The 15221-nt window shown below is 44.2% G+C and overlaps 1 protein-coding gene across 1 annotated transcript in view; it reads right to left on the bottom strand.

Annotated features, from left to right (window-relative positions):
* PLCH2 (phospholipase C eta 2) overlaps window positions 1-15221 on the bottom strand; it is a 118737-nt gene that overhangs the window by 73300 nt on the left and 30216 nt on the right. The window contains exons 7-8 of the mRNA XM_083629049.1: window positions 6998-7201; window positions 6263-6383 (exon numbers count right to left, since the gene is read on the bottom strand). Of these exons, the coding sequence (XP_083485175.1) occupies window positions 6263-6383; window positions 6998-7201 (325 nt within the window). The remainder of the gene's footprint in view (window positions 1-6262; window positions 6384-6997; window positions 7202-15221) is intronic.

Raw genomic sequence — 15221 nt, 5'->3', positions numbered from 1 at the left:
AAGACTGTGGCTGGGGAAAGAGCTGAAAATACTGCCCAATTTATTCCCTGCACAGGCATTCAGGCTGCTTATGATCAGCCACCAGGCTACTTGAACAGAAGGACCTGCTTGAATTTAGCACACTCTGTGGCTGTTTTCTGCTCACCACTTTCTTCGTAAATGTGCACTTGGGTCATTTTGCTCACTTGAGCTGAATGCATGCATTGTTATTTGCACTACTGTCCTAAAAATTGTCTATTAGGGCTGCAGGCAGTGGTAAGGGCCAAGTGAAAATATCCTGTTCCCCACCCCTTGCTATTTCACTGTCCCATTCACATACCTCCCCGCAACATTTCTCCGATGGAAATAGGGACGTCCCATTCCATAATGATAATTTCACTATTTATGCCTCACACATCTTATTGGGTGGCCCCAGCCACTCTGGGCAGCTTCCAACATATATAAAAACACCATTAAACATTAAAAGAATGGAAATAGGGACGTCCCATTCCATAATGATAATTTCACTATTTATGCCTCACACATCTTATTGGGTGGCCCCAGCCATTCTGGGCAGCTTCCAACATATATAAAAACACCATTAAACATTAAACATTTTAAAAAACACAAAAAACTTCCCTATACAGCGGTACCTCGGGTTAAGTACTTAATTCGTTCCGGAGGTCCGTACTTAACCTGAAACTGTTCTTAACCTGAAGCACCACTTTAGCTAATGGGGCCTCCTGCTGCTGCTGTGCCGTCGGAACACAATTTCTGTTCTCATCCTGAAGCAAAGTTCTTAACCGGAAGCACTATTTCTGAGTTAGCGGAGTCTGTAACCTGAAGCGTATGTAACCTGAAGCATATGTAGCCCGAGGTACCACTGTACAGGATTGCCTTGAGACAGCTCAGGGGTCAGATACCTCCATACCCTCCAACATTTCTCCAGTGAAAACAGGGACATTCTAAGAAAAAGCAGGACATTCCGGGATCAAATCAGAAACTTGGACGGCTTCTCTAAATCAGGAATGTCCCTGGAAAATAGGGACGCTTCGAGGGTTTGCATTCAAAGGTGACAAAATGGGATTCTAGCCGCATGGCCAGTAGAAAGGGCAGCTCTATCCCTGTTGCTGGCAAAGTTTCTCACATTCCCTGTGAGAAGCAGCTAGCAGATGCCATTTTGTTTTCCCAGACTGCTCACAGACATAGGGTTGTATCCAACCAAGTCTCAATGGGCCAGATAATTAGTCTAGTTCATTAAATTCAATGTTCATTAGTCATGTTCATTAACTTTGATTAGAACTAGTGCTGGATACAACTCATTGTGAGGACAAAATGGCCGCTCCCAGTGCAGGCAGCTCCCCAGAGTGCCCTGGAAAAACACTGACCTCAGCATTCGGGGGGGGGGGGGCAGATAGCAGTGGTTAGCCACTGACTACCACTGTTGCTAAACTGGCAGCAGCAACCAAAAAGAGGGGAGGGCAAAAAATTATCTCCACCACCAGCATTCTGAACTTTTAAGATAATTTCTTTCACCTCCTGTAGATTTCAGCCAGAAGTAAAAAACCTTCAGACTTTCAGCTTGACCCTAGTGGGTACTGTGTATGTGCTAAACATTTTCGCATTTCCAAGCCAAGAAATACCCTGAACTTCACATTAGGTATAAATTATGCAAAGTGAGAGAAATTTCGGAAGTGCTTTTCTTTTGCATAATTGAGTCTGATTTCACCAGTTATGGAGAGAAGCCCTGCTCCCTGAACTCAGCAAATTGTACTTGGGTTCTTAGATCCCACCAGTTTATGCCACCACACAGTGTGCCAAGGGCATTTTCAGAAAAGACAGATTTGCCTGTCCCTAGCCCACAGATCATAGTTTGAGAACTTCCAAGAAAGAATGGGATGTAAACAACTAAGTTCTACTTGGAATAGATCCGCGGACATTAATGGACCTGAGTTAGTCATCTCCATTAATTCCAAAGGGTCTGCTCTGAGTAGGACTAAGCAATGGCTGCAACCCAGGGTTGGGGGGCAAGGGGGTTGACTGTTCAACCTGAGAATTCTGCTGGTGTTTATATTTAGAAATATAAGCCACAAACACACAGAGAGAAAGCCACAGTCTCCCGCCGGGGAAGATTCATTAACCGGGTCTAACAGCGCTGGCACCACACTGTAAAGGACAGACTTTACAAGCCAATCAATCAATCTCCTGGCTCTCTTTGGGGTTTCAGTATCTATTTTTGGATTCTCTGAGCTTAGGCACTGAAAGCGCTCCATATGGCTTGGAGCTCATCATACAGCTTTGAGAGGAAAAGTGGATTCAAGGTGAGACGATGGAATGATGGAAAGGCAATTCCACACCAGTTGCCCAGCACAGCCCATTACTGGTTATCATCTCCACTAAATCGGCCATGCCCGACTAAGCCTGCTACGTCCACACTGCGTGCTATGCACAAGGTAACAAAAATAAATAGAGGTGGGGTTTTTTGGCCAAAAGGCATGGGGCTCGGTACCTGCCCCAGCTCAGTTTACCCTCTTTGCTGAATCTTAGGCCACAATCACATCATGATGCATGTAAAGCACTAAGAAGATGCCACTTTAAACAGTCATGGCTTCTCCCCCTCCCCAAAGAAAATAAAGAATTCTGGGCGCTGTTGTTTGTTAAGGGTGCTGAGTGATGCCAGGAGACCTCCTATTTCCTTCATGGAGCTACAATTCTCAGAGTGGTTTAACTGTCAGACCTCTTCACAGGGAACGTACCCTGAGGCTGTGCACATTAGTAACTTGGAACACAGCTAGGTCATTCATTTTTCTCAATTTCGATTGAAGCTGGTTTGGGGGTGGGGGAAAGCAACAAAATGCAGCATTTCATAAGAAAACAATAGGATAGACACAGGATAGATATGGGTTGCAGCTAACGCCGCATGTGCATCACTTTCAAAACCAGAGATGGGTGGGCACTGGGTGCAGAATTAACAGGAGTGTGTACACAGGGTAAGTGAGACAGATGCCTGTTTGGACATCCACCGAGAAGGTACAGTGGGAGGAACCGAGCTGTGTATACTATCTTTGCAATCTTCCACTGATATCTGGCGCTCTCAGCAAGAAATTGTGCACTTAGTGTGGTGGCAACGGTACCAGAGTTATTGAACTCTCTCCCTAGTGAAATCAAGTTGGTATAATCCACAGAGCTTCAGGCATCAACTAAAGACTTGTCATTTCACCAAGCCTTCTTCAGAAAATGATTTATAGTTTCTATAGCCTTCTTGGCAGATCAACTGTTTTTAACGATTCTGTTTGTTTAATGTATTCTGCTTGAATTTTCTTGCTTCCAGACTGTTGCTACGGTTGAGTTGGGATACCAATCACATGCAAGCATATTCGGGGGCCCACTATTATTAGATGATTGGGACAGCGCAACAAAGCCACTTCCCCCAAAAGATCAGACTTTTTGCATGGGGGAAAGTGAGGGGAAATGCTCTGGAAAGCATGAGAAAGCACATGTGTTGATGCAACATCAAATAACCTCCGCATAAACAAATCAGGGCAAATGCTCACTAAATAGCCAATGTTATGTAGTCTCCCTGCAAATAGATCAAAATGGATGCTCAACAAACAGCTGTCTGCAACCACTCTTTTTATGCTCTTTTGTTTTAAACTGAAATTCTGTGCAATGCATACGTATGTTTTATACATGTTTGTGCTATGGAAATTAGTAATAGTGTTAATAATTTTGCATTACCCTACACTCCTCTTCCTTGCTCCTTCCAGCTACAGCCTCAAACTTTTCACTGAACGCAACCACGACTTACTTCTGAGTCATATGCATTCAGGATTGCACTGACAGTATGCCTTCACTATGAAATTTAGACTTGTTTTGTAACAGTTCTGACTGCCACAGCTTCCCATCTCCCAAAGAATTCGCACAGCACATTGTTAAAAACAGTACATACTTTAGATAGTATGAAACAGCAAATTCATGGGGGATAAGGTTCTCAGTTGCAACTAGTCACAACACAGAATCTCCAGGTTCAGATGCAGTCTACCTCTGAATACCAGTTGATTTGGAGCGGGACAGCAGGAAGGTTCAGAAGTTCTGAACAGTCTGCTTGCAGGTTCCTTATTGGGTTAACCACTGTGGGGAACAGGATGCTTAGCTAGATAGGCAGTAGCATCTGGTCCAGCAGGGCAGCTGGGGCACTGCCCCATCAACCTCAGTGTCCTCACCCAGCCCCAGAGCGTGGCAATGCTTGTCTGCTTCCTCCTCCTCAGTTACAGCGTTTTAAAACTCAGCAAGGAGGAAGATGGCAGCAAAACTAGAATGCTTGTCATTGGAAGAGGCTCCACCTACAGTTGGCCTCCTGCATTACATCCTAGGAGTCTCAACTGTAGATAAGGTTACAGACATATTTTATTGTGTTCCTAATTCTCAGGGCTTTTTTTTCCAGCTGGAACTCACCAGAGCTCAGTTCCAGCACCTCTCAGGTGGGCACCATTGCCATTCTAAAAGAACGAGGGAGGCATTCATGGTGAGTTCTGGCTCCTCTTTTTCTAGAAAAATAGCACTTCTAATTCTGTGCATTGTAGTCCGGTGAGGGTACTACAAATATTGCTAAGATATCCTGAGCCCTTCTGGCTTGCACAGTGAGAGGAGATGGAATTGCTGTCACAGCTTTAAGTTTGCAGAATCAAAGCACAGAAACGGGGGGAGCACAGAAAGAGGAAAGTCACATAAAAGAGCTTCTCCACACACTCTTGGAAGCCACTGCAAAAGCACTGGCTGCAGGAACTTACCTTGACACAGAGACCCATTATTCTCAGACAAACAGGACAAGTTAAAATAAAAATAAAAAATCTGGAAGGCATCCCTGCCCCACTTTCTCTCTCTGATTATCTGAGTGACTCTAGATTCAGAGGCAGCAAATCTCATCCCATCTGAGCAGGATGCATTTCTGCCATCTGGATAATGGCACTTTCGGACTTTCTGTCTCCTGCCTGACAAAATACCCTGTAGTTTGGAGGCCAAGCAGCTGGGTTGTCAGCTACCTGCTAATAAGCAGTCATGTTTTCAGTGGAGCTTGCCTGTCTCTGGTCCATTATGTCAAACAAGACACTGCTCCACCAATATCCCCCTGGCCTGCCTTCTTGCTTACAAACAGAGGGAGCTGAACTAAAACTCTCATCAACCCTGACCATTAGCCTTGCTGGCTAAGACTGATGGGAATTGTACCCCAGCAGAATCTGGGGTGCTGCATGTCCCCAATCCCCATGATCGCATTAGGCCAAGCTTTCCTGAGACTTTGAAAAAAGAGCAAGGGGAACAGCGATAGGCTGGTCTTGAAATTGGCTCCCCCTCTGCTTCTTGGGGTCCTTCCGAGAGTTAGCTAAGAAAGCTCGGGATGACCAAGCCTAGGACTCAGCTACACAGCTGTAAATAAAATGTTTCAAATGTGTTGTAAAGTGCAATATACAAATGTGACACTAGACGGCGACAGTGAGCTATGCAAAATCCAATGTATTTTTCAAAACGTATTAAAATAAAGCATCTTCACAGTGTTTTTTTAAAATATGTGTGTAGATTCCACCCTAGAAGGCCCCTTCCCCTTTTGCATGCAAATTTAAGCTTGGGAAGATGAAGCCTGGGGAGATGCCAATAGCCCGTACGACATCCTCTTTTGTATGCCAATTTGCCCTTCAGGGGAGGGCTGGCTGATGACAACAAAGGCCTTTTAGGCCTCACCTTTATGGCTCAGATCCATTGCTGCTGGTATCCACGGGAACAGTGATTTCTGGTGTCTCCCAACTTGATTTATTTAACTCAGAAGCTTTGGTAACTACAATTGCCATGCATTCCATGGGCTTTAAGGATAATGGCTATGCATTCAGGCTGTAAGGATAATGCCTACAAGAATCTAGTGTTGCCCAGCTAACCCTCTTCCACCACTGGTTCCTTAATTCACAGGGATAATTCTACTAGAGAAAGTGGGCGGATGAGCAAGGAAAGTTAGATGAGGGGGGAGACAATATGGGGCCAGACTTTAATATGAAGACCTGGGGTGGTTGGGTAGACAGTGGGCTTGGCTCTTAATAAAACACAGAAACTTGAAACCAAATTTCCATACGCTTGCATCTCCCAACACGGTAGTCTGTCCTCTCCCAGAACTCCCCCTCATCACAACAAGATACAAATACAAAATAGATGAATCATTCCAGTGTACAATGATGATGGTTGATCTTCCCCTTGGTGCACCCAATTCTTAAAACATAGCACCCACACGGATACCTACTCGCTCTTGACGAAGGCATATTTGTTTATGGTCTCAATCACATCTTTAAAAAGGATCTTGGAGGTGAGGGTGTAGCCATGGTGGACGATAGGCTCACCATCTGGTCCATCCCAGCAGTCAACTGCAAAGGGGAAGAACAAAAACAGGAGGTTTAGATTTAAGGAGGGGGGTTGTAATAAATCCATTAGCACGGTGAATGTTGTGATATCTGAATTTTGTAATATCTCTTAGACCAGCTATGATGGTAAGCTCCTAACTCAGGCATAGGCAAACTCCAGCCCTCCAGATGTTTGGGACTACAATTCTCATCATCCCTGACCACTGGTCCTGTTAGTTAGGGATGATGGGAATTGCAGTCCCAAACATCTGGAGGGCCAGAGTTTGCCTATGCCTGTCCTAACTGGTCACCTTTGTTCTTCTGAGGCTGCGATTTTCCATTGTTTAATATTTTGTACTTTCTTTAATGGTTGCTTGGCCGTATTAAATATTTGACAGATTTCTCTCTGAAACTCTGGAGAGTTGCTGCCATCAGTGAAGGTAATACTGAGCTACACAGGCCAATAGCATATTTAAAACAAAACAAAAAACCTGCTATGGTGGACGAACATCTCCTCTTGTAAGGATGATGATGGGTAGAAACGAGAATCTATGGAATACATAAATGATTCTGCAGTTGAGTTGTTGTTTTTTTAACAAAAGGGGGTGGGCAATGGGGTGTGGGCTTTTGGTCCTTACCTTCAACGCAACGACATCCAGACTGCAGAACCCAAGAGTACATGTCAACTCTGGACTGAGACATCAGCTGGTCCCCCATGAGGTAGGTGTTATGAGAGGAGGTGATGAAGTAGTGACTCAAAGGGCAAGTCATGTCCTGGTTGACTTGGTAGTGCTCTGGGTTGAAGATATCCCCAGCCGGGCTGCGCATGTAGTTGGTGAACCCTATGGAAGGAAGGTCACATGGGCTGGATTAATGACGCAATTAACCTGCCAGTGGGGGATAATTGTTAGAGGGTTGGGTAAGGCCTAGGGAGGCCTGGGTCTAAATCCCCACTCACTATGCCAGTAGTGTTCCATGCAGGAAAATAAGTCAGCTCGCCCACAGTCATGCTGAAGAAATGTATTTTAATAATCAGTTGCATTTTAGGGGCAGCAGCACTGCAAGTAAGTCCCATCTTCAATAACACCACCATGGGGTAGGGAGCTATCCTTCCTTTCCAAGCAGAGTCTGGGTGAACCACCTGCTAGGGTTGTTGTAGCAGCAGATTCCCTGCACTGAACTATTTACTTCTGGGACTTTACAAGGTACTTTAAACTAATTTTGCACAAATGCACCACACTCTGATTCTTATTATTATTTGAAGGGGGAACAGCCCAAATTAATTAAGGTGACATCCACAGGGCATCCATAAATTAATCTGAGCAGGAGAAGTGCTACCTTGGCCCCACAACCATGGGTTGAAATTTGTGGGTGCCCAGCTCCTTCATGGGCAATTTTGTGGGTGCTTGGGCACCCAGGGAGTTGGCACCTATGCTGAGCAGATTAATTTGGAGATACATTGGGGGGGGGGTTTCCCTCCCAAAGAGTTGAACAGTGCTAGGTTGAGAGATAACCCATATATTGGATATGCATGCATTCTGCTAGTAACTTAGCTAAAGCACACTTTGTTGGTACTGTTTCCCCAAACCTGAAAACCCTGTTTGATGAGAGCTAATGGCACAACAAGCAAATGTGCATATACACCATGGGAAGCAATGCCTCTCTAAATTTCCTTCTAACTCTTTGAGAAATGGTTGTGTCCTGTCCCCTCCAATCTAAGAATTAGTCTGCATGCTTTCCTGTAGGGACTGAATCTCCCCCATATTCCCCAAGGGAATTCATCCCAAATAGTACCTTATTCTAGACTGCAAAGGATGAAGCTCGTAAACAGTCCAAGAAATGGAGAAGCAGCACCATGGTCAGCTCACTGTGGGGCCAGTGAAAGCGATGATGGATGCCAAACACACAACAGGAGCAAGCTAGGATGTTGCTTCAGCAGTGGTCTAGAGCAGGCATCCCCAACCTTCGGCCCTCCAGATGTTTTGGTCTACCATTCCCATCATCCCTGACCACTGGTCCTGTTAGCTAGGGATCATGGGAGTTGTACACCAAAATATCTGGAGGACTGCAGGTCAGGGATGCCTGGTCTAGAGGCCCATGAGGGCTGAAGTAGGTTGGTGTTTCTGGCTCCACCCCCCTCTGAGGAAGACTCTTGGGACTTTTAAAGGGCCCATGCCATATTCCTCAAGTCCTGGCTATGGTGGGGCTGGAGAGTCTCTTGCTCAGTCTAGATGTGAAGGGATAGGAAAGTGGTGCCCCTTGAGCTGTCAAAAGTTCCAAGGAGGCATCTTCAGTATTGCAAGTTGCGAGGGCTAGTGCCACAGGTCATGCAGGTGAATGCATTGTTGGCCCACAAGGCTTTCCCACCCATAGAAGTGGTTCCCCTTCCTTTATCTTCAGATACCTCCTCTGACAGCATGAGCCTGCTTCCTAGGGTGATAACACCCCCCAAAATCCATTGCACTAACCACTGCATTTTCATTTTCCTGTTTCACTGCAGTTTTAAGACCCTGCAAGTTCCTTTCTTCAATCAGCAGGGAACTGGGGGTGGGGAATCAATCCTTTGTCCAAAGGGCTCCCACATTTTCCCACAGGAGTTTAGACCTGGCTCTGTCCCACACATGGAGGTTATTCTGCTAGGGCCAGGTGCGTCACAGGCAAAGTAACCAAAATGCTCTATATTAAGGGAAGATCAAGCATTCTGTTTAGAAAAATAATCTGTATGATCAAACACACCTTCTGCACATTCCCTGACATTTGAGCTAGCCAAGTCCATGGAGAATTAATTAAGCCGTGAAAGCCTGCCTCGAGAACTGAGCTGGGATAAGAAAGGCTACTTATGAGATGGAGGAAAGTAACTCAAGTCTGCTTTTAGCAACTGAAACTTTCCCTCGGCTCATTCAAGCAACCTTTCAAACAAACAGTCCCACCTGGGGCGACAGATGCAGATTTTGATCGGGCAAATCCTCTCCAGACCAGTTACACACGTTGAAAGCTCCCCACCCCCACCCCCCAATGTGGTTTCTCAGACCCACGGGAAAACCAGGCTTGAGATTTTAAAAACCTTCCATTGGATCCTCCTAACGATTTGCTGTTGGCTTTTCTCTTTCAGCTGGGTGATCTGCACCTTCTGTGTCTCACCCGTTCTACTTGGTTTATATATTTTCTAATCTTCCCCAACAGCATTTTGCTGTTTTGACTTTGTGTCTGCTCTTGGGCTGTGTGACAGCTTTGTCAATTTTTGTTGCTACAGACTTCCTAGCAACCGAGCTTGAAGAGCAAAGCTATTCAACTTGGATGTCTGAAGTTTGTGTGTGTGTGCGTGCCTGTCTTCAGGCATGTCACCAATACCAGTACATTGAGCTTATTTAGCAGCTGAGCTTTAGGTTTCATGGTTTCTGTTATCATTAAGGATATATGAGTCTCACTTAATCTCATCCTGAAATTCAAGATGTTTTGTTTTTTAGCAGTCAAATCAAATGCTCAGAACAGACACTGAATACTAGAACACTAGGAAAATCAAATTTATTGGTGTTCCTTTCTTCTCCCGGACAGTCCTTTCTTTGGGGAAAAAGGAAGGGGGCAACAAGCAGCAAACAGCTCCTCATGCAGATGAACCTTTCCATGTGTTACCTTGACTCAAATGATTCCTTGACTCATACAGAGTGTCTTTCCCTAGCCAGGGACCATACGGTTTATAGATCAAGATTCCTGGCAGGAATTGGTGCTGTGTGCATCATATGCAGGCAAGACAATGCCTTGCAGGATGTCTCCTGTGTCAAAAAGAGCCTTCTGCTTTCTGTCACCCATTCCTCAAGGCAAGGCTTTCCCTTCTCTTGCTCCACCCTTAGCTAGGGATGTTGGAGGTATCCAATAAAAATGGAAAAAGGAAGCCAAAATCGCCACGGTTCACATGCTCATCTCTGATCACGAATAGAAATCAGTCAAACATACACAATCAGCATTCATAGAATCATAGAATCATAGAGTTGGAAGAGACCACAAGGGCCATCGAGTCCAACCCCCTGCCAAGCAGGAAACACCACCAGAGCACTCCTGACATATGGTTGTCAAGCCTCTGCTTAAAGACCTCCAAAGAAGGAGACTCCACCACACTCCTTGGCAGCAAATTCCACTGTCGAACAGCTCTTACTGTCAGGAAGTTTTTCCTAATGTTTAGGTGGAATCTTCTTTCTTGTAGTTTGGATCCATTGCTCCGTGTCCGCTTCTCTGGAGCAGCAGAAAACAACCTTTCTCCCTCCTCTATGTGACATCCTTTTATATATTTGAACATGGCTATCATATCACCCCTTAACCTCCTCTTCTCCAGGCTAAACATGCCCAGCTCCCTTAGCCGTTCCTCATAAGGCATTGTTTCCAGGCCTTTGACCATTTTGGTTGCCCTCCTCTGGACACGTTCCAGTTTGTCAGTGTCCTTCTTGAACTGTGGTGCCCAGAACTGGACACAGTACTCCAGGTGAGGTCTGACCAGAGCAGAATACAGTGGCACTATTACTTCCCTTGATCTAGATGCTATACTCCTATTGATGCAGCCCAGAATTGCATTGGCTTTTTTAGCTGCTGCGTCACACTGTTGGCTCATGTCAAGTTTGTGGTCAACCAAGACTCCTAGATCCTTTTCACATGTACTGCTCTCAAGCCAGGTGTCACCCATCTTGTATTTGTGCCTCTCATTTTTTTTGCCCAAGTGCAATACTTTACATTTCTCCCTGTTAAAATTCATCTTGTTTGTTTTGGCCCAGTTCTCTAATCTGTCAAGGTTGTTTTGAAGTGTGATCCTGTCCTCTGGGGTGTTAGTCACCCCTCCCAGTTTGGTGTCATCTGCAAATTTGATCAGGATGCCCTTGAGTCCATCATCCAAGTTGTTGATAAAGATGTTGAATAAGACCGGGCCCAAGACAGAACCCTGTGGCACCCCACTAGTCACTCTTCTCCAGGATGAAGAGGAACCATTGATGAGCACCCTTTGGGTTCGGTCAGTCAGCCAGTTACAAATCCACTGAGCGGTAGCATAGTCAAGACCGCATTTTACCAGCTTCTTTACAAGAATATCATGGGGCACCTTGTCAAATGCCTTGCTGAAATCAAGGTAGGCTACATCCACTGCGTTCCCTTCATCTACCAGGCTTGTAATTCTGTCAAAAAACGAGATCAGGTTCGTCTGACATGACTTATTTTTCAGAAATCCATGCTGACACAGCATTCCTTTCTAGGTGCTCACAGACTGTTTGCTTAATGATCTGCTCCAGAATCTTCCCTGGTATTGATGTCAGACTGACTGGGCGGTAATTATTTGGGTCCTCTCTTTTCCCCTTTTTGAAAATAGGGACAACATTTGCCCTCCTCCAGTCTGCCGGGACTTTGCCTGTTCTCCAGGAATTCTCAAAGATGACTGCCAGTGGTTCTGAGATCACATCTGCCAGTTCTTTTAATACTCTTGGATGCAGTTCATCTGGCCCTGGAGACTTGAATACATCTAAACTAGCCAAGTATTCTTGTACTATCTCCTTAGTTATTCTGGGCTGTGTTTCCTCTGCTGAATCATTTGCTCCAAATTCTTCAGGTCGGGCATTGTTTTCTTTATCGGAGAAGACTGAGGCAAAGAAGGCATTGAGGAGTTCAGCCCTTTCTGTGTCCCCTGTTTGCATTTCACCATCTTCTCCTCTGAGTGACCCCACTGTTTCTTTGTTCTTCCTTTTGCTACGAACATACCCATAAAAGCCTTTTTTGTTGCTTTTAACCTCTCTAGCAAGCCTGAGTTTGCTGTTTCAGTCTGCAAACGATAGCTAATAAATGACCTTTAGTTTTTACATTGTTTTGATGTTTCCTTTACATCGAAAAGAATGTAGGTTATGTTCAGTTCGTAAACACAGGTCAGAATGGAAACCAGTGCCTTGTTATACACCCTTGCCCCTTGCCATAATCAGAATGGCCAACAATGATTAAGATAGCCACTTACACATCAACACCCAAAACAGCAAAAGAAAATGCCACTTTATATGAAATGTGCACCTGGTAATTTTTATAGAGAGGTTCAAATTTATATATAATCACTGTAATTTAAATATAAATGCAATGCATCTCACCATGGTGCAGAAGACTACAACCAGCTGACCTGGGTTCCTGATCAGTTGCTGTCCAAGGTGCTTAATTGTGGATGGGTCACTTAACACCCTCTCCTGCTCTTCCTTCTTAGGGTTCAAGGACTGGCCAGCCCTTCAAACAGAGGATTTTCCTCTGCAAAGTAGGATGCATGGCCACCTTGCAACCCCTCTCAAAAAATATTTACTGTATAACATTAAACTAAATAATCAACAATATGTACTGCCTCATATACAGGTAGATCTGGCTCTGGGCAGATTAACACAACCTTGCTAAGCTTATAAAAGTTGTAACTTCACTTGCTCCAATATTAAACTCAGGTCAAGGTAGGGACCCAGAGGAACCAGAAAGAGGTATTGTCACGCTAGGAGAGAAACCATGAGGATTGTAGATGTACAAAAAATATATTGAAACGAAAACCTGTAAAAGGGCACACACAAACCAGGAAAATAAATAACAGCAACCTAATAAGCACCCTTGTGCATGCTCAGTAGCTATGGAATGTTCAGCATTGGGAGGGGAAAGTGTTTATTTTACATATTTTGAGCATTTGTAATCCACTCTTCAGCTTAAAATGCTCCCAGAGCAAGCTTACATACAATCAGAACAAACCTGCAGGCTTACAATCTTTTTTAAAACACACACACACACAGCACAAAAGGAACAAGGAGGGAAGAAGAAAACCAAAACTTTGGCACCAAGATGATGGAATGAACCTTCCTATCTCTCCCACTGAGGCAGCCCAATGGAGTGGCTGCCCCCCAGATGACAGTAGAAGGAGAAGACGTACGATGGGTCTGGCCAATGGAGGGAGCTCTGCTTCTCAGCTTTCCCACTGGAAATAAATTGAAAACTAGAGTGGGGTGCAGGGGTGGGAAGAGGGATACAGTGGTACCTCGGGTTACATATGCTTCAGGTTACATACGCTTCAGGTTACAGACTCCGCTAACCCAGAAATAGTTCCCCTGATCCTTTGGGCAAAGTCATGTGATTTTTAAACTCACTTTAAACGGTTGGTGGGCACACGCCCTGTATATCTATCGGTGTGGCAATATTATCAGACACCCCCAGAAGGAAGAAGGGGGGAATTTTGGGGCCAATTCAAGTTCCCTTGGCTTCCAGGCTGGGTGTGGAGGGGCAGGAAGGGATTGGCCAGCTTTGGACCCACAGCTTTCATTTATCACCCCCTTCTCTGACTTCTTCTCTGTATAAACAAGGCACGATCATTTTTCAAGTCTGACTCTGACTTAATCCAGTTGCATGAAATCAATACTTTAAAGAATGTGGCAGTTCCTGAGAAAAAGTTGGATGTTTGCAGGAGTTGGTGACAACGTGGGGAGATATTGCTCACATGTCAGAACACATATCATAAAATAAAAGGTCGAGGAACGCACATCTGATGGTGCTGCAGTAATATTTGCTCCCCCACCCCATCAATATTTTATGTCTGCTTGTTAAAGTGACAGCTTTACTTTGATTATTTACGACAATCGGCATTTTCCATGCATAAGCCTTAAACCTGCATTGGTCAGACTGCTCATTTACAGTAGAAGTGTTCTTCCTCCTCCATTTCTTCTTCCACACAAACAATAACCATGCTACTATGTAACTTTATTTTATTTTTTTATGAAATATTTATTAAGATTTTTCAAATTCAATACAAAAAAAATCAAAAAAGACAAAAAATGCAAAAAAAGGAAAGAAAAAATTTAAAAACACATAAAATTTACAATTCCATATTTTCATTACCATATTTCCCAGACTTCCCCACATCTCCCCTTCTTGTATTCCAATTCAAGTTGTTTGTTCAACAAGTTCCTATCCCCAATTTTTAACCTTTTTATATTTAACTCGTTTTTTTTAACTTATTTTAACTTATAAACATCAATATTTGTACCTCAATACACAAACCTTTTCCTAAAGTCGACCCTAATTCCATTCCATGAATTTCCCAATTTTCATATTAATAACCAAACAAAAAAAAAATAAGACAGATCATGATTATACACCCTTTGGATTCTCAAACCCCACCACCCCCTTTCCCGGTTTCGATCCCCAACAAATATCCAGTCTTAATCTTCTATCAGCCTGGAGATCTCACGTCCGAGGCTCTTAATTCTCTCTCAGTTCCTCTCTGCCGGTTTTTTTAATAGTCCTTAATATTAAACTCCAAATCTCGGAGGAGCTCTGTCCCAATAAAGTCCAAATTTCTTCCAGCCAGACCTCCATACTTAAAAGCAAGGTCCAAAAGTCCAATTGTCGCAAAAGCTCCAGCTTCCACTTTAATCAGATTTGTAATCCATAGGTCTTCAGGTCTCCACACAAAGAGATCTCTCCATTCTTCCGTCACCAATTTAAACCAAAATTTCATCATCCAGTACTTATTTTCCTTTATAGTCATCCTGTCAGGCCTTTGGTTTGATTTCTTGTTTCCCTTTATGAGCATGATATCAGGCCTCTGGCTCTCCTTTGTCATTTGCAAAATTACAGCTCCTCCTTCCTTCTCCTCAGAAACAACGTATATCTCTTTCTCCACACTTTCAGAATTCTCAAAGTTCTCTTTTTGTCCAGCTGCATGGGCTTCCTGAGTCAAGTCCTTATCGAGTTCCGTAATGTTATTTACTTTTAAGCTCAAGGTTGTTACATTTGTAGACAAAACCTCAATTTGGCCTTGTAACTTTCCCAGGAGAACAAATACTCTGTCAAGCCCAGCCTGAATTTTCCCTCTTTCAGCCATTC

Source organism: Podarcis filfolensis, assembly GCF_964270895.1.
Source record: "Podarcis filfolensis genome assembly, chromosome: 8".
Classification (NCBI taxonomy): Eukaryota; Metazoa; Chordata; class Lepidosauria; order Squamata; family Lacertidae; genus Podarcis; species Podarcis filfolensis.
This window is presented reverse-complemented; position numbering and strand designations above follow the sequence as displayed.